Source organism: Topomyia yanbarensis, chromosome 1 (genome assembly GCF_030247195.1).
Source record: "Topomyia yanbarensis strain Yona2022 chromosome 1, ASM3024719v1, whole genome shotgun sequence".
Classification (NCBI taxonomy): domain Eukaryota; kingdom Metazoa; phylum Arthropoda; class Insecta; order Diptera; family Culicidae; genus Topomyia; species Topomyia yanbarensis.
This window is the reverse complement of record NC_080670.1, coordinates 9,688,973-9,708,027: the sequence shown is the minus strand read 5'-3', so window position 1 is coordinate 9,708,027 and position 19,055 is coordinate 9,688,973. Positions and strand designations below refer to the sequence as shown.

Here is a 19,055-nt window from a genome sequence, read left to right as displayed (position 1 = left end):
CGGTAATATGTAGCTGATATAGCGGTCGTGCTCCGCAATACCCAATTTCCTGAGCAGCAACCTAACCTAAGCTGGGTCTTCAAAACGTGCTGAATCCTTTTCGAAAAGGTCATCTTATCTTTCGTACCAGGCTCCGAACGTGACTCGTGTGTCGGCTTCGTAACGAAACTCTTTTATGTTGGAGGCCAAACTGTCCAGAATCATTTCCGAATTGGGCGGTACCTGTCGGTTGATTGCCGCCTGTAAAAAAATCTTGCTGCTATTCTTCAGTGCGCTGCTGCCGGCTGAGGACCTGCGTTATCATCTGCACACACTGGAGTAACAAAGTGTCGGTTGAAGGAAGCTGTTGGCTAGCATGTCCGCGACTCCTGCTGGAGGTAAGTTAAACGGCACTTGTTGGCCGGGAACTACCGTGCCATCAAGATGATGACCATTCACCGACATTTGTTGGCCGGGAAACGGTGATTACTGGCCGAGAAACGACGACTGTTGCTGCTGGTCGTCGTTATCCATGGTGATGCTCCTCTTCCTTTTTTTTACGCGCGGGTGGTGAAATTTTCGTCACCGCGTACTCCGCGTAAATTTTAATCACCGCGTACTCCTGACTTAAATGCAATTTCGTTCGCAAAACTTCCACGCGAATCGCCACCACTTTTGTAGCCGTGGAAGAGGGCACTGAAGCCGTAATAAAACAACGGAAATGTTACAATATATAGAAACACGTTTTACTCGTTCGAGATTAAAATCTGACTGACTCGCTGAGTGATAACCGGAAACAGCTACTACTACTTCGATGACGTCACTTTCCCGACAACTCCTGCGGTCCTCTTGGTAGGCAGCGATGAAAAACCGCCAGTGTTCCCAGTCGTAACAGTCACGCGACTATTACACCACCAAGACACGGTTTTTACTCGATGCTACACTGCTTTTCACCCTTATTCTTGTTTACGACGAATGCGAGATTCGTTCGAAAGTGGTTTGTATTCCCGTTTACGACATTAAAATCAAATAGGCTTACTATTCGTTCTGAATCACTTTCGAACGAATATCGCATTCGTCGTAAACAAGAATAATAGTGTAAGATAAGAGAAGACAACAGGTTTCTTGATCTTTTTAATTTTTCTCTACTAGGTCTTACCGAAAATCTAAAGCAAACAAGCGACCATCGTTACCAGAATCAATTTGCATGCTTCCCACAATTGTTGAAAATAATTTATTATACCCCGCTTCTGAACCAAGAATTCACACATTCAGCTGTATTCAAAAGTAACATTTTATTTTAATTGATGTTTCTCTTAACAAATTTAACGCTCTTGATTGACAAAACGACCGGTCAGGAGCTAGTTCAACCTTGATGTTAAGACTGGATCAAATTAGTTCGCTGTTGTCTTCTCTTCTCTTAGGTACAAATATGCTATTGTAGGATTTACACAGGTGTTATGTCAAAAGAGACAGATTACACCCAAGTTTGAATGAGTGTAGCACCGACTGTACCTATGCCATTAAATCCATGGTGCCACCTATTAATACCACCACAGTAGCGCACTATCCTTTATGGAAAAGAACCATATAAACTTTCATAGTGGTAAGTAATCGTCATGGTTTTCTTCTATTAATCAAATTTTCCTCAATTGCTTGTGCGGTATTTTTTGAGATGCAATTTAATTAGCGTCCAAAAATATGTAGTTCTGCGCCTTCCTGAAAAAATCGAACCAGCACCCCATACATACGACATCATTGCCATAAAAACGCCGCAATTTATCTGTATAAATAAAACACTTCAAGTCTTTTTTATTCACGGACCGTTCTGGTTCAGATAGAGCATCATATCGATTTCCTCGTTCCGCAGCACGGTTCGCTTCTTGAAAAAATCCCGCTGCTCGGCTCGGCCGAATCGCAGCTTCATATCATCACAGGCTGCCGGAATGTTCAGTACCCGCTGGCAGAGTTTCTTCAGCAGGGGAAATGCATTTTCGTTGCGCCAGTAGCTCAGGATGTCTATCGGCGTCTCCAGCTTAATATCCACGTACTGGCGGATCTCGTCGTCGACCACATCGGCCGTTTCAACCTCCAGGGATGCATCCATGAATTCATAAAACTTGGTCTCCTTTCGTATTTCGATGTTATCCTTTTTGCCACATGAGTAGATCTTCTTCAGCTGCTCGATGCCATCCTGATCGCGCTGAAGTTGTTGCTTCACGATGGCGAGCGTTTCGTTGCGTTCCTCCTCGGTGAGGAATCGAAGCCCTTTGAACTTCGGATCAAGAAAAACCGCTATTTTATGATAATCGTGCAGCTTGAAGCTTTGCTTAATCTGCAACTGGAATGATTCTTTAATAGTCTTCAGGTTTTCGGCGTCATCTTCCTCCACACGGAAGTACCTCTCTAGCTTCTTTTTCCAGAGAACTACTTCACTGATTGTTACGTTGCCTTCCGAAGTCAGACTTTTGATTGGTTCCTTAAACGGAGCCAAAATCTTTTTCATTGTATCCTCTTCGTCGTCATTATCATCTAGTGTAAAAATTTTCTCAACATACTGCTCACTATCATATTGAAACGAATCCATAATTTTTTTCATGGTTTGCCAGAGAGCTGTGACAACGCAAGGAATTATCTCAAATTCACCAGCACGCGGCACTTCCAGCTCTGATCCATACACCAACTTGAGGGGTTCAGTCTGTTCCCTTTCCAACATCTCGGCGATGATTGTTGGGAACCCATCAATGAACGACGGCACGTCATCGACAGGCACAGTCTTGACATTGATTTTACGAAAATAGTAATCTTCGGCAATGGTGTAGGAATTAATAGTGACATACGTCCTCTGCTCCGCCTCATTCCGGAACATGTTAAAACTATAACTAAGATCACAATCCTGCAAAGCTTGATTTAGTTGGGTTCTTGCTTGCTGGTAAATAGAAGGAATAACTCGTTCCAGTAGGCTTGACTTGTCGGCAAGAAATCCAACATCTTGTTGACCGTAAAAAACTCCAATATTAACCAACATCTGAGCAAACGTTCGAAAACTGAGACTGTCAAACATATCCACACTGCTGAGATCTTTGTACAGGAAACAGGCCTGCTGTCGGACAAGGTCATCAACTACGTTCTGAGGCATTTGAGTTGTCTGAAACTTGACCGTGTGAGATGGTGTTGGTCCTACCGCAGCCGATGCTTTGGCAGGAAGATTTCGATTGGAGGCAGGCTGCTGTTCGATTTTCACCTCTACACCTGACGGGAGTTTGATCTTACATTTATGCCTCAACAAAGATCCTGTACCAGTGCTAGCCTTGTGCAGTACCAACCAACCACACTCCAAACAACGAACGTAGTTCTGTTTGACTCCTTTGTAGTACATCGGCATGTACCTGGACCACGTGCTGTTATTATTGTGATGCTTCCGGTAAACCAGATCCGGATCCTTCTCCGTGATCTTTTGCTCCAGCATGTCCTTAGTGAGAAGATTGATTGGCGTAGCTTTGAACATCTGATCTGCCAGGTGATAAGAAATGTTTCCTAGTTGAAACTGGATGGCTTTCTGCGACACTGAATGCTGTTGCTTTCGGAACGTTTCGTCCAGTGAGCGCGAGTGTGTCTTGATTTCGATTTCCGGCTCGTGGGGTGCCTCGTCGTTGGAAAAATCCTCCAGCACCTGAGCGAGTGTGCTGTTGGCATCGAGCGATACTTCTGAGTCAGCCTGAAAAGAGTGGGAATATTTGGTTAACTCGTTAAACAATTTTACCATACGTGAATGCGATGCTGTGATGTGACTGGTTGAATAACTTGACAGGTTGTGATTGCAGGTCAAAAGTTTGATTTACTTCTGTCCTATATTGTGAAAAAAATTGCATTTCAAAAGCAATCACTATTCTCGTGCAGCTAAACACGCAAACTTAACATTAAATTTTCTTCGGCATATTAGTATCAGACAATGAAAATGGAATCTCAAGTGAAAAAAACCGTGTACAGTGTACATCATTGTAACACAAATCTATAAACAATGAGCGATTCAAACTGCGGACCTGCCACTGTTGTAGGTTGTAATCCATTTTCACTTTGTTGATCACGATATCACGTCACGACCAATTTTGAAGTACAACCAGCGAACGGAGAGTGAGTGGCAAAACTGAAGTCTGACACTCACTCTCGCATTTACCATAACGGTACAAAACAAACCACTCACTCTCATCTGTGTCTTCTCTGTTTCCTAGTTCAAACGCAAACAACCACCGACAAGCTCGTCAAGTTGGTTTTGCCACTTGTTTGTGTTCCATTTCGTTCTCCAACACCGAGCAACGCTGGATAATGTATGTTGGCTCAGCCAGTCACTTTCACAGCTCGTGAACAAGGTCCGCCATTTTGGGGTGGCTGCCGACCACGTCACGATTCACGTACCACTCGTAATTACGTACCTGAATATCGGGATCTGACGCTTCTTCTTTGATCTGATTGATCCCGACCGGCATGTACATCGCTTCCTTCCTGTCAACTCTCAGCTCGTCTATACTTTTACTCCGTAAGTCACGCACCGTCACCGTACTGTCCACTGGAGATGACGTCGATGAGCATGGTGTTGTTTGATCACGCCGTAACATCCTCACAGGTCACGAATCTTTCGACAAATTTTAGCAATTGCACAGAGAACAAGTTTGGTGCTTGCAATTTGCAGTTCCTCATGAACTGGTGCAACGAGAGTTGCATGTCCTGTCTGCTTGTAGCTTGTCTTCGTCTATATAGCTTCTTTTTTTTCCTTCCTTTTCCTTGTGCAGTCACGCACGCACACTGACCTGCTGAGAGCAATAACCACCTGTATATTATGTTCGTACGAATTGCACTAAAATCAAAACACAACCGATCCAACGCACTCCCAACGACCGACTGATTCGCGAGAGCGGTTCGACGCTGCGGTAGAACTCGCGTCGCAGCTCTGGTCTGAGAGTCACGTTTTCCATGACTGCTGCCCGCATGTAACCGCATTTCCCCGCGCGCACCAGGTGAACACGAAATACACGAACAACGAACATGGATTCACAAAAGACCGGTACCTATTCGTATTTCTATGTTGTAAGGTAGGTAGCTGGGTGGGAAGGCAGCATGATGACTGTTTTGAGTACAGTACGGGCAGCATTGTTCGCTATCGCGCGCTGTACCACCCAGGTAAATGAGCGAAGAGTGTGACGGTATATACGTGCATTGGATAGACGAAGGTCTGTTGCGGTATGGCGTGGAAAGAAGCAACGAAGAAGCACGAACTAATGTGAAATTATTTCTGAGCATCGTATAGGTTGCCAGATCGCCAGTTTTTTCGTTGGTGGAAATGAGAATGCATTTGTGATCATACCTATAGACACTCATAGTAATAGACCAGCGAAGGTACTTTTATCGAGCCAAACGAACTGTCAAAATCCGGAGCCAAACGAGCATGACGTCATTCAATGCAAACAAGCAGAACAAGTATTGCGATTTTATTTAAAAAAAAATATTTTGTTATTCACCGTAGGCTTCACTTTTCGTGTTCGTATTAGTATTTCACAAAGTTATTTAGAAAGATATTTATTGTGTTCAATATAACTACACAAAATCATTTTACTTATGCTCTTTTTCATCAACTTTGTGTTTCTGAAGAAATTGGATTTTTTTTCTTTCTTTTCTCAATTTCTTGTTGCTCGGTATCAAACATATAACTTCTCGTTTGATTCATATATTGAACCACTTGAAAAATTATTTTGATAAAAACAGATGATCGAATACAGTCGAGCACGTTCGAGCTTGCACATTTTTGGGTGATGCCAGTTTAACATGCTTGTTTTTCTAGTTGCCAGTTTTGCGGTTTTTACATCCGCGAGTCTATTACTATGAGTGTTTATAATCATACCCGGATAGAATTTTACAATAGCATTTACCCTACAAACAATCATAAAACAATAAATATTATAGTTATTACTGTTTCAACATTGTTCGATGCCAAGTTCTCACAGTAGTTTTACAATAAAATTTCATGTAACAATAAATTTCACTGTTCAGCAAAAAACTGATACAGTGCATTCACATTAAATTTTACTGTTTTCGAGAAAAAAATGTATGGAGAAAAATTGATTTTTTTAATGTTAAGATACATAACCACCCCCCTTTTTCACTGTAAAATTCTATTTTACATTTTTTTAATTTTTTCTAATTTACTGTAAAAACGTTAAAGTTTAATGTTTTTGTATTGTAGCATAACACTAAAACTTACTGTTAATTATTGTAAAATTACTGTACTGTCACAGTGAAAATCATGGTTTTGTTACTGTACATTTCTATTCGGGTATCCTTTTCGAAAAATTCAGTACAGTAGGATTCCGTTTTTGGCAACAATTTTAGTTTTTTCAGTAGGCAAAACCGGAACCATGCCAAAAATGAAACCCTATTTTTAAAGTTTGGATTTTCAATTAGCGACTTCAAAAATGTTTCAAGAATTTTTAATCGTATGTGAAATGGAATGAGATGAAAGAAAAAATAAGCAAATGCAATTTTATTCATGATTTTATCAAATTCAGACGTCGTACAGTGGGAAAAAATGCTACTTTTGACTCTCAAAACCTCTTTAGCAAAGTATTTTAGATGGAAATGATCATTATTTTGACAACTTTGGTTTTGATCTAGATAAGTATAAACTGATCTAGATCAGTTCTATCTTTCGATAGAGGTGTTCTACCAAAAAACTTTTTTCGGTAAAGTTGTTTGTTTTGATATTTTAACACATGTACTGAAGACATCTATACTTTATAACCTATGTAGATGGCGCTACATGATATTTAAAAAAATACTCGAGAAAATGAATTTTAACATTTTTTTATGAAAAATATATTTAGAAATCAATGTTTTATTCCTAAATCTTTGAAAATATACGATAATGAAAATGCTTCATAGAGTGATAAGTAATATCACGACATTTAAAGGTTGTTTTTATCAAAAATATTAAAAAAAAAGGTTCAACAAACTTTCTAATAACCCACGAAGCGACAGCTGGAATGTGACTTGTAGAGACCTTTAACTTTATAACCACGAAGAAAAAAAGTGGGGCTCGTTGAAATTTTCATCTGTTTGAAGTAAGTTCATAAAAATTGAAGCTAAAATAAGAGATTAAAGTAGATTTTCTCAAATAGTGGATCACTAGCTGATTTGGAACTGATGGAAGTTTTTCTTGATTTTTCGTTGTCACGTCACGTAACATATATTTTTTTATAATTTTTCTAATAACATTATAATTTTATCAGATCATAATTGTGCTCAAAAAGATCTTTCCAAAGAGATTCCATTTTACTTTTCAAAGAAAATTTGTGGAACTGAAGTTGTAATAGAATAAGTATTGCACTGTCGCGTCGCAAAAATCTCTTTCTATCTCTAGCTCTACTTCACATGATTTATTCAAACTTTTTCAATTAGTTCCGGTTGATGTTGAGTCACCTTGATAACACGGTACTATAGTGATTTTGTACTTTTCAAGTTATCTATACTAGATGTTGTAGATCTCATCAAATGTAACACAAAATAATGTATGAAAAACGGTGTATACCCTCAAAATCTTGATTTATAGCAAAAAGAACTATTTTTCGGGTCATTCGACAATAAAAAATTAGCTGCGCGTTAATTTTTCGACCGATTTTCAATTTGTTGAGTATTCTGGAGAGAATTTTTTTCCGCTTAGTATGTTACGTTTATTTGTAAAAAGTAATATGCGATTTTGGGAAAATCGCTCACCATTCTTATAAGGAAGCGTATTTGTTTTGTTGAAAATTTAGTTCTGTATCAAACGACCTGTTTATCATCAAATTGTAGTTATGTAGTTTACACATATGCTTTTGAATTTAGTAGTTTTTTGAAAAGTTTTTGAGATTGTCTCCTTAAAAGTTCTTGTGAGCAAACTTCTAATATAGAAAAAAAAATAACGGCAGAGTTTTATTTTTCAACCGATTTAGGTCGTTAGATGTGGAATGTAAATGTTAGATATGGAATTGTTTACAAAAAAATGTTGAACAATTTTTAGAAAAAAAAATGTCGCAAAATAATGGCTATTTTCATATTTTTGCTCCAAAACCACAAAAGATTTTTAACAAATGGACAAAAGCCATTTGTTTTTCTTTAAAGAACGCTCGAAAATTGAGAAATGACCGCGTAACTAAACTCTTAGTGCCGCAAGTTCCGAGAAATTGTTTTTTTGCTATAAATCATGATTTTGAGGATATATTAAACTGATCAAATGTGATTTTGTGTTGAACCAGACCTACTGTCGTTCCTAGATCACTTGGAAAGCACATTCATTTTTTTTTAGAATTTTAGTACCGTGTAATTGATACGATCTATGCATCTCGCAGAAGCGTTATCATGTGTTTATTTTTCTGGGCAGCCGGTTGTCGAGAATTTATGATAGATTCATCCTTTGTAATACTAATTACATATTGTTTATAAAAAATGGAATTTCGGGAATGTTACTTATGCTCAATTGCAGCAAATGGCATGTGAATGATTTTATTATTCCTTGTTTCTCAATTTCGGCGAAATATGACCTTCCAGAATAATACAATGCAGCAATGCATTGGAATCTTTGTTTCAGTTAAAAAAAAAAAACCAGTGAAATTATCGGCTACGTAATTAATTACTTAATAGTACTAGATAATTGATCAATTTCTACAGTGCTAGAACCAGCCTAATCCTAAAAGATAGGTGAATTGAATTAAACCTAGAAGTCGCAGTCCAAAGGAATGTGAACTAAACTCTAGATACAATCCTAGATGCTACTTGTACAGACATCAAAACACAAATCCCCGTATTCTTACTATCGAGACTTGCAGAAACCTAACCTAGCATTCTTCAAGAATTTTGGTGAAAACACCGTAACGATGAAGAGGATCGTTTCAAAGTGACAATCTTGCTGATAAGAAAATACTAATGGAAGAGGAACGTCAGCTACGAGAATTGAAACTAAAGGAGGGCAACACTTTTCATGCGAAGCAGCAACTTTTTCGTCAGGAGTCGCTAAAACAAGAAGGGAATCTCTTCCAGCAAATTGCAGCAGAAGCTAGTGGCAAGGGCGGATCAACAGCCGGATCACTAATCGGGTCGAAGGAGACAACTCGCGTGGCTAGGAAGACAAGGTGGACGATCAACTGGGAATGAATCAGAAGACAGTAAAATCGGCTCGAAATCATACGAGATTCCCATTGACCCATCAGAAAGCATAAAGGATGGGGCAACTGGACAGGATCATGTCAGAGATCATCCGATTCCTCCTTATCCGACTTCAAACTACGACGACGTTTCCCTTGATAGGGCTCAACAGGTGATATTCCCTCAAGCACAATTATTGCCGCAGGTCATTGTGAGACCTGGAAGATATCCTGCGATGTTGGATACGCAACAAACAGCTGCTCGACATGTTTTGGGGAAGGAACTCCCTCCCTTCAGTGGTAACCCTGAAGACTGGCCCATATTCATTAGCAGCTTCGAACAATCGACCGTTACCTGCGGCTTTTCCGATACAGAAAACCGAATACGTCTACAACGGAGCCTAAAGGGTCGCGCTCTCGAATCAGTAAGAAGTCGTTTATTGCTGCCCTCAGGAGTTACACATGTGATCCAGACGCTTCGAACACTCTACAGCAGAACTGCTCATTCGATCGCTAATAGGGAAAATAAAAAATGTTCCAGCCCCGAGACACGATCGTTTGGAAGCTATAATGGAGTTTGGGTAAGCCGTTCAAAATCTCGTGGACCATATTGTGGTTGTTAAGCAGTCACGGAAAATGGCCTTGCTAATCATGGCAGGGTTGCGATATAGAGGGATGTCGTCTTAAGCATAACTCTCTTCTCCACCAAATGTGCTCTACTGCTCATTCGGTTAACGTTTCCGCCTCCTTCCTTACTTCTATGAAATATATGTTTTCGCATAATATTCGTAGTCCTGTACGGAGGACAACGATCCAGACCGATCTTTGCCTTCATAGATGAAGGATCGTCGTTGACACTGTTGGAGAAAGTAGAAGAACTAGGTTTAGTCGGAACACCAGAGCCACTGACGCTGCGGTGGAAAGGCAATGTTACACGTGAAAAATCGCTATCGCAAAAAGTTCAGTTAAACATTTCAGGTGATTCCTGCGCCACTAAATACAAGTTGCTTAATGCTCGCACCGTCAATAATTTCGTTCTACCTTCCCAAACATTGAAGTGTAATGAACTATCGCAGATGTTTCCTCACCTTCGGGGACTGCCGGTGAAAGATTATGAACTTGTCCAACCAAAACTTCTCATCGGTTTAGATAACCTACGTTTGGGTGTTCCGCTTAAACTGCGACAAGGTCAGCCTGAAGAACCCATTGCAGCAAAGTGTAGACCCGGATGGGGTATATATCGATGTGTACCAAGCAAAATAAATGCGTTTGTCAACTTTCATACCGCCGAAGCTGCAGATTTTTGCTCAACGACCAACTGCGAAACTATTTCACTTTGGAAAACATGGGATTACTTTGTTCTGGTAAAATCCTAGAATCGGAGGAGGATCACCGTGCCAGGCGACAGTTAAAAGAAACTATACGGCGAACTGCATCCGGATTTGAGACTGGACTCTTGTAGAAAACTGACAACCTGAACTTTCCGAATAACTATCCGATGGCCAAATGCCGTCTGCATTCATTAGAACGGAAGCTGCCAAACGAGCCCTAGGGGGGAGAGTCCTGAGGGTCCTACCCCTCCCGAAAATTTTGAACTTGTTGAGAAATTTTAAATTAGTTTGAATTTTATATTAATTTCAAACTCAAAATCTTTTCAAACCAAATTTGACAACCAATACTGATTTTCATTAAATGTGGTTTTTACGTATTACGTATTGTACAATGTTCATATTAAAATCAAAATTTCGAACCCCTCCCGAAATTATTTTCTGGATCCGCCCCTGAACTCCAGGCAGTGAGATAAAAACAGTTTTTCGCTTCACATTTCTTCGTAAAAACCATCATTTGATCAAATTTTCGATCTGCTTCTTTAAAAAACAAATAGGTCGTGAAATTGTATATATGTTTATGAACTAGTTACATAGTGTATACAGTGAAAACACGTTATTATCAGCCCCTTGGTGAATTTTAGGCTAATAAACACATTGATGGACATTGATAAAATCAGGACATATATTTTTCTTTCTTTTTAAGACACCTTTCCTGATTACTTAGCTTAAATTCCCCTTATCAGCCTGACAGGGGGTCTGACAGTGCCAAATTAAAAAAATAAAACAATTTTTTTGCGCATTTCGGATGTCTACGATAAGAAAAATATTGTCAAGAAATGATTTACTCGAATTTAACTTGGTTCGTCTGCTAGAGCCCATCAAACTACCAACTATTAATTCTCATATAAATCTGATAAAATCGGGAATAGATAAAATCGGGTCTTCACTCTATATGGAACATTTTATTATTCAAAAGTATTTAACTGAATTGGAATATGTGATCGTTAATTGTTTGTTAACTTGTTACTCGTAGTTTCATATTCATTCCTGAAAAAATATAACTTCACAAGAGTTTTATTTATTAAAAACGCTGATTGTTTCACCGAACTGATGGAAGTGAGCGTAATTGATTAGTGTTTTCAGTGTAGTAGCTTCGTAATGTTGTTTTTCATGAACAACGCGGTCATAAAAGGGTTAAGTAGAAAACTGCAGTTTGACGGGATTTTGACATTCTTCAGACTCCGGTTTTTTACATTTAAAATATGTTTAATTCTTTTATTTTATTTTTTTGCTGTTCAAAATGTACATTCTCAAATTGTTTTTTTTATTGTTTTTTTTTTTAATTTTATAAAGGTTTTAACCTTTAGATCATTCGCCTCTTCGGGTCTCTTATGAAATTTTTTTAACCCTATATGCGGGGTCGGGACTCGAACCCAGGTGCGCTGCGTGCAAGGCAATCGATTTACCAACTACGCAACGCCCACCCCCTTTCTCATATTGTATAACCATTCTGCTGTAGACCTGTGCGCCGCCGCGCCACGCCGCCGCCGCCGGTAATTTTTAACGTACGCCGACGCCGAACGGTAGATCGGCGGCGCGCCGCCGATGCATTTTTCCCGCGCCGACAATTCGCGAACTCTAAAATTGTTGACTCATAATTTTATCCACAAATCTAAGAACATTGTCCTTGGGTCGAATATACGACGTTAACTGATTGATGATTTATCACATCTTGATCATTATTTGGTATTACTGGTCGTCAATTGGATTACAAAATTAAAATAATCTTGATATTTTCTCGAAAACCATTACACGACACTCGTTATATAATTCAAAGATCCATTCTTGCTTCGTCAACTGGTTATGATTGTGAGCATATAAGTTTCAATTCACCATTCGTGTGCGTGAAATGGTCCACAAATTAAAAAAAACTTCCACTTTCAAGATATATGTGCCTGAAATTTACGATTATGTGCCTGATCCTAATCTTTGCACGTAATCAATTTCACTGGAACGCAGTGTATTATTCATTGATTTTTTAACCGATTCTTAATTCCTAATATGCTACACACGATTCACCAGTCGAGTTCGTGAAACTGTTCATGATGTAATTCATGAAGTAATTAATTTTCCACATAATCTTATTATACTTACGTAAACAATTACAAGGAACTCATGGATTATTCGCTCTGCTTTTTGGTTTTGAAATTTCTATGTGAGCTATTGTGTACAACTGCTAGCAACCAGTCTCAGAGGCACGAGCATTAGATACAAAGACATTACTAGGACCTGTAACCCTATTATTCCTTTGTTAAAATTCAGAGAAATGTTCGGAATTAAATGAAACTGAACAAAATACATTACCTAGCCACAATTCATGTCCGTGAAACAATGTAGAAAACTATAAGACACGTGACTCTGTGTAAAAAATCCAACGGTAAGCTCAAGACTAAAATATCACGATAACACGACGAGAATTTACGAAAATCGTTGCACGTCGTTTAATTCTTGACTGTTTTAGTCAATAAAGTTAATACAAATCAATATTTCATCGAGTTATGAATTAGAATCATAAAAATATTAAACATATTCAGACACAACCACCTACTAAACATTTCAGTATAATGTTTTTTTTTACGTGAACTAGTTTTGTGAAAACACAACATTTATTTTCAATACGAGGTTTATTTATAATTGATTGAATCGTCACCTATTTTAAATTTTTTTTTCCCGAAGAATAGTTGAGCAAAGTGATCTTGACTTTTCGCGACGCTGGTGCACAGATGTGGCGATGCAGAGGGTAAGATGTCTAGTCTCATAAATTATTCATCGTGTGATCTAGCCCCACTCAAGAAAGATTTTCAGTGTCAGTTGCACCGGCCCGGTATCACAGACAAATAAGACGTAACAAGAGATGAATTTTCATCACTCGTAGAAAAAACGGTCGATTTCAATTACAAATCGGTGGCGTTAGTGAGATTTTGACACAGAGCTAATTGCGTTACTTAGTTTCCGCACTCACCCGAAAACGTTACGGTCTTTTTAATCTCATGCAAACCAAAACAAACAATATGGGCAGGAAATGAAAAATTCATTCTTGTCGAAGTGTCCAAGATGGGAGTTGTTCACAACCATTTCTTAAGTTACAACACGATGCCGATCGGTGAGTAAGCACATAACAGGACGTTAGTAATTTAATTGATTCGGTGTATCGAATGTATGCAATGGATTAGAATTCGTTGGTCCCCGGAACTGCTGGAGAAATTGGCGGGGTGCAGGTGCTAGAAAAACTAGAGAACGCTCAGACCATTTTCAATCAGACTTGTTTAGTGATCAATTTCAACCTAACAGGAGCTAGCACGTCAAGTCGTGGAATGATTATGATTGATAGTAACTGTATATTTAGGTTTCGTCAGGGTGTAGATCTGTATTATTCCAGCAAATCGAGCATACTTTGCACTCAAGATAGAAGCAGACCGTACGTTGTAAGAAAATGTAGTGCCAGAGAATCGTATTCCTTATCATTGGCGATTTTGTACTTACAAGATGTAAAAGTAAACACCAGCCTGGAAAATGAAGTAATGTGTCTACCTTGAAAGGTGTCCTTACACGATCATTAAAAGTGACATTTCTGCGCAGTAATGCCAATAATAACGCCTCGTGTTAGGGTTCCTGATATCTGCGGGATTCTAAAAGAGCGACGGTAAACAACCCAGGGACAACTTGACAGATAATTCTTGTTTCATATATGCACCACCGATTTGGTGGTGGCGCTAGGATGCCTTCTCTGTATGAGTACCACGAACAACGAAACGAAAAAGTTTCAAGAGAAAAGCGTGTTTCGTTACGTATGTTATGAACGCCGTCAATGCGGCTAGAACAACATTTAGAAAAAGCTTATTCCAAAATGTTAATAAAGAAAACTATTATTAGAGAATAAATTTATCCCTAACTGAAAACCGTCAGCAAAGTTACATAAATCTTATTATATATTTAGCTGGAAGTCGTTGTTTTTAACAACCGGCTCTCTTCCCTCCTAAACATGTTTTGGTTTTCTTGTTGTGTGAAGTTTGAAACCGTTAAATCATTGGTGCTTTTTATCTCGAGAAATGTAAATGAAAAACATTTTGGCCAATGAAAGTACATCACAACCATTCGTTTTGAATAGAATTTGTGTTTTATTAGAATTCTAGCAGCAAAAAGAAATGGTAGAAATGGTATAAATGCTTTAATTGATTATTTTCCACAGATATGGAAAATAATAAATGGGATGCGCCTTTTTCAAATTTCGCTCCATTCGAGCCGCCATGACATCACCAAATCACCCCAAAATTTGCTTATGAATTCAATATATGGGAGCTGTCAATTGTCCCCGGGCTTACGGTAAAGATGACTAAATAGAAACAAAAAACAATGAAACGACAACAACAATTAATTTCCTCAAACAAAACAAAAAATGTTTTACCGTTGCTTAATTTCCCAAATATAGAACAATAAATAATTATTATGGGTTATTGAAATACAGTCGTTACTCTGCATTCTTCAAATTTGTCCATTGCAATCATTATTTCATGCGAGGTCGTAGTATGCGACATCGCCAATTTTTCTATTTCGTTCTTCAAATTTTACAACTGTAAAAATAGTTCCACCTTTCATTTATTATCTTGCATTTGGCAAGCAGGGTGGTCACTATTGGAGCATCAGTTGAAAAAAAAATTGATATGGTTGCGAGAATTACATTTTGTGCAATGTGTTCAACAGATGTCGCTAGTACATCGTGGGCGATGATTTTTTAGATTTTCTTCAAACTGTAACGTTTGTTTGTATGTGTTGTGAAGTCTGTTACAATAGCAACCGAAAATTTGGGAAAGGAATTGTACTGTTAAGAATTTTTTTTAGTTACCTAGGCGTCAATATTCGTCACGCCGACACACGCCGGCGCGCCGCCGCCGATAGGGTCCAACGGCGTGACGCCGCCAACGCCGCCGCCGCCGGCCAAAAATGTCGCTTACGCCGCCGCCGATTAAAAATGCATCGGCGCACACCTCTAAATCTGCTGCGCTTACTTTAAATTCGATTTCATTAAAGTTGAGGATCCCACATAATATGAAGTTAACATTGAGCTGAAAACAAACGACACCGCGACCGCGTAAAATCCATACTCACAGTTTATGTAATGTAGGTGTAATAGTTCTTTATTATTTATCGCGATCATATTATTAGTATTGTCACGGATTTGTTCACAACAACATGACAAAGCACAAATTACTATTAATAACTGCATACATTCTTCCGTACACGTGCTCTAACCGAAGGCGTCGGGAAAATATCCTGTAGTGTGACGGCAGTTTTTATACATCCTACAGATATCTGTGTAAGAAAAAAAAATCGCAACAAAAAAAAACTAGCAGCACTTACTTTTTGCTTCCGCTCTTTCTACTAGCAACGGTGCGCTCAATCCACTGTACACTCCATGCTATCGCCAACAATTCGCCGCAGAAGCGTGACAAAATGTGTGCCGATCCGACGAGGGTGGAGTGGAGTGTGAACGTGCAGCATTCTCATGTTTCTTATTTTTTGTACCAGACTTTTGTCGGAAAACAAAAAAAAAGCGAAACGAAACGAAGCGATACCAATCAAGTCACGCACATAAGCCCATCATGCAATCGTGTTCGTGGGTGCTTTGAGCTCACGCTTAGTCATAACGTATGGTATAGATACTGTCAACGTGGCACGGGATCGTGAGTGTTTGTGCACGAATTCAATTTTGAATAAGTCAACAAACTGTTCGGCGTACCATAGTCGTGATTATTCGATCACTTACGACCACGGCGTAGAAGTCACTGATCTGTCAAGTCCTGTCCTTGAAACGAAAAGATCATTCATCTTTCGCATGTTCTCGGTGCGTTGTGGTGGCTCACTAGCGGGAAGCTAAAGGTAGAAGCATACACCGAAAAAGGTGAGTGGGAAATGCTGACGGCTTGATCGGAAATTCAAACCGCGCTGCTGGCGACGGTGAAATTCTGTGCGGGCAAACGAAGAGCATGAGTGCCAACGAAGGGGGGTGTAGAGTTCAAAGAGCATAAGAGACTGTACAAAGAGAGATTCCGTCCGAATGGGGAAAACTTGAGAGTGAGTGCTGCTAGTCAGCAAGATACGTAGGTAGGTTGGTGGAATTTGCAAGGTTCTTGGAGAAAAAAAAACAATCATCAGCAGCTTTTCCAATGGCTGTCACGAAATCTAGACCTTTTATTCAAAACGACATATCTACAATGAGTGACTCTGTTTACTTTCTCTTCTATTAATAACTCGGTCGCTTTAACATTAAATTTTATCCGTCAACTCTTTGCGTAATATGCTAGTCAAAACCATCGTCTTTCGATCGGTACACGGAAACGAAAAACTACCTAAAATTGAGTTCCATTGACTCAATCTCGTGGTATCATGGGGGAACTTAAAATTAGGTAAACCGTGTTGAAGGTAGTTTCCATTTAACCACGGCAAAAATTACAACTCATTGATAGGTTTTTTATACTCAAATTTAAGTTGAATTTACCTAATTTTGAGTTCGACCCAAACAACTCAAAAGTACCTTCCTCCACGGAAGACCTCGACTGAGTCGAATCTCTCTTTTTGTTTTTGACAACACTAATAAGAGCGAAAGCGACGCACAACTCAAAAGTAAGTTAAAAGAACTTATTCTGCAGGTTTTATTTAACCGTGTACTGTAAAATAAGCGAAAAGCGCTATAGTGACACCATAAAAACGAAAGAGAAAGTAAACAAAGAGTCACTCATTGTAGATGTCTTTTTGAAAAAACACTCATTTAATGTTGTTCGCAGCGATCTGTCCAAACATAGGGAGTGTGGTACTTGGAAGAGATATGACGCATGGGGTGTTCAGTCGCAAATAGTGTAGGTATGTACGGAATTTCTTTAGAATTTACCGAATAGTTCGAAAAATGTTTAGGTATATTATATTAATGGCTGGCATCCAAAAGGGACTAACTCAATTTTTTTTTGAAATTGACTTTTTTGCAATTTTTAAAAGTTCTAAGTAATCCACGTGTACTGTCATTTGAAATATTTGAAATTTATTTTTAGATTTTTTACTATTTGTAATCAAAGTGTTAAGATAACTGCAATACAAGCTGGCGTCCCAAAGGGGGTAGCCCCACCTTGTGTCTTATGGAAACTCGCGATTTCTCGTTCGTTGTTCGAGGTTTTAAGAAAAAGTAATCTATCTTTTCGCCATCTAGAAGTGTTTAGTTACAGCTCATTTATCGGTGGACTAAATACTGTGGAGACCCGATTTTATCAGCCCCCGATTTTATCTACCCCCGATTTTATCAGCTTTTTGACCCGAGTTTATATGAAAATTGATAGTTGGTAGTTTGATGGGCTCTAGCAGACGAACCAAGTTGAATTCGAGTAAATCCTTTCTTGGGCATATATTTCCTATCTTAGAGATCCGAAAAATACAAAAATAAAAATATTTTTTTTTTTTAAATTTTGCACTGTCAGGGGAACTTAAAGTAAATAATCAGAAAAGGATACAATGTTATATCTAAGGAACGAAGAAGAATATTTTAGGAACTTCGGTTTATTAAAAAGACAGAAAAATATATGTCCCGATTTTATCAATGTCCCTGTTTTATCAGCTTAAAATTCGCCAAGGGGCTGATAAAAACGGGTCTTTACTGTATAAAACCGATTTTGGCTGGATCGCGTTGAAAGTTCACGTTTCGGCTCAGACGTTCTTGAGTGCCGCTGAAATACGTTTGATGACTCCCTCATACAACACAACAACCAGTGCCAATCAAATCGTCAGTCGCACCCGCACATTACCAGAAGAAAACTAACCAGATAGAACACTCCAATGTATGCCCACCGCAGTGCACTATGGATGCGCATGTCGTGGTGAAGTTATCTGAGCACGCTATACACAATTTAAAGATCTCTCCCAACCACCCAATCGCAAGCGCACACTTGAAATCCGGTTATCCAGCTTCTGCGAGAGCATTCTGCTTCTTTCGCCATGTTCCAGTTATTTTTCGTCGGCCTATTCACGTTTTCTGTGGTTGTATGCATGAAACTGGCACGCCTGTGCATCATTAGATGGAATGATGTCTGGCGGCAATCATAAAACGTAGCAACTACTACGAAGTCAAAAAGCAAACTTACAATTTTTTCTTAGGTTTCATTTTCATATATGTGTTGCAGTTCATTGGATGACAAAGGGGCAGTCCTAACAACGCTCGTTGCTTCGTTTGATTAGACTGACGAATCATGGCGCAGATAAATACTGCTTTCACAAAAAAAACATTATTTCCGTTATCTTTAGAAATTGTACATTCTACGAAATTAGTTACAAAGTTGTGCACATTTCCAATCAGATAGCGTGAACATCTATATTTTTGTTCTGTTCAACGGCAGATATTCACTTAAAAAAATCGGGTGAAAATGCTGCCGAATATTGTGAAACCCCTATATTAAAACATTAGAAATATTCAACTTCAAAAAAATGTTCGCGAATTCACCTAGACTTGATTTTATAATATCAAATACTACCAAAT

The 19,055-nt window shown here is 38.8% G+C and overlaps 2 protein-coding genes across 3 annotated transcripts in view; both read right to left on the bottom strand.

The window, feature by feature from the left end:
* LOC131676834 (ATP-binding cassette sub-family G member 5) overlaps positions 1-19,055 on the bottom strand; it is a 35,898-nt gene that overhangs the window by 5,185 nt on the left and 11,658 nt on the right. The gene's annotated exons all lie outside the window — the stretch shown is intronic.
* LOC131676832 (uncharacterized) lies at positions 1,758-4,903 on the bottom strand. 2 transcript variants are annotated; one of them, XM_058956182.1, is made up of 2 exons: positions 4,413-4,903; positions 1,758-3,697 (listed from the first exon to the last, which is right to left on the bottom strand). In XM_058956182.1, the coding sequence occupies exons 1-2, from the start codon at positions 4,593-4,595 to the stop codon at positions 1,796-1,798; spliced, it is 2,085 nt and encodes a 694-aa protein (XP_058812165.1). In that variant the 5' UTR covers positions 4,596-4,903; the 3' UTR covers positions 1,758-1,795. The 2 variants fall into 2 exon arrangements, with proteins under 2 accessions (XP_058812165.1, XP_058812166.1); XM_058956183.1 differs by lacking the exon at positions 4,413-4,903 and adding an exon at positions 4,023-4,116.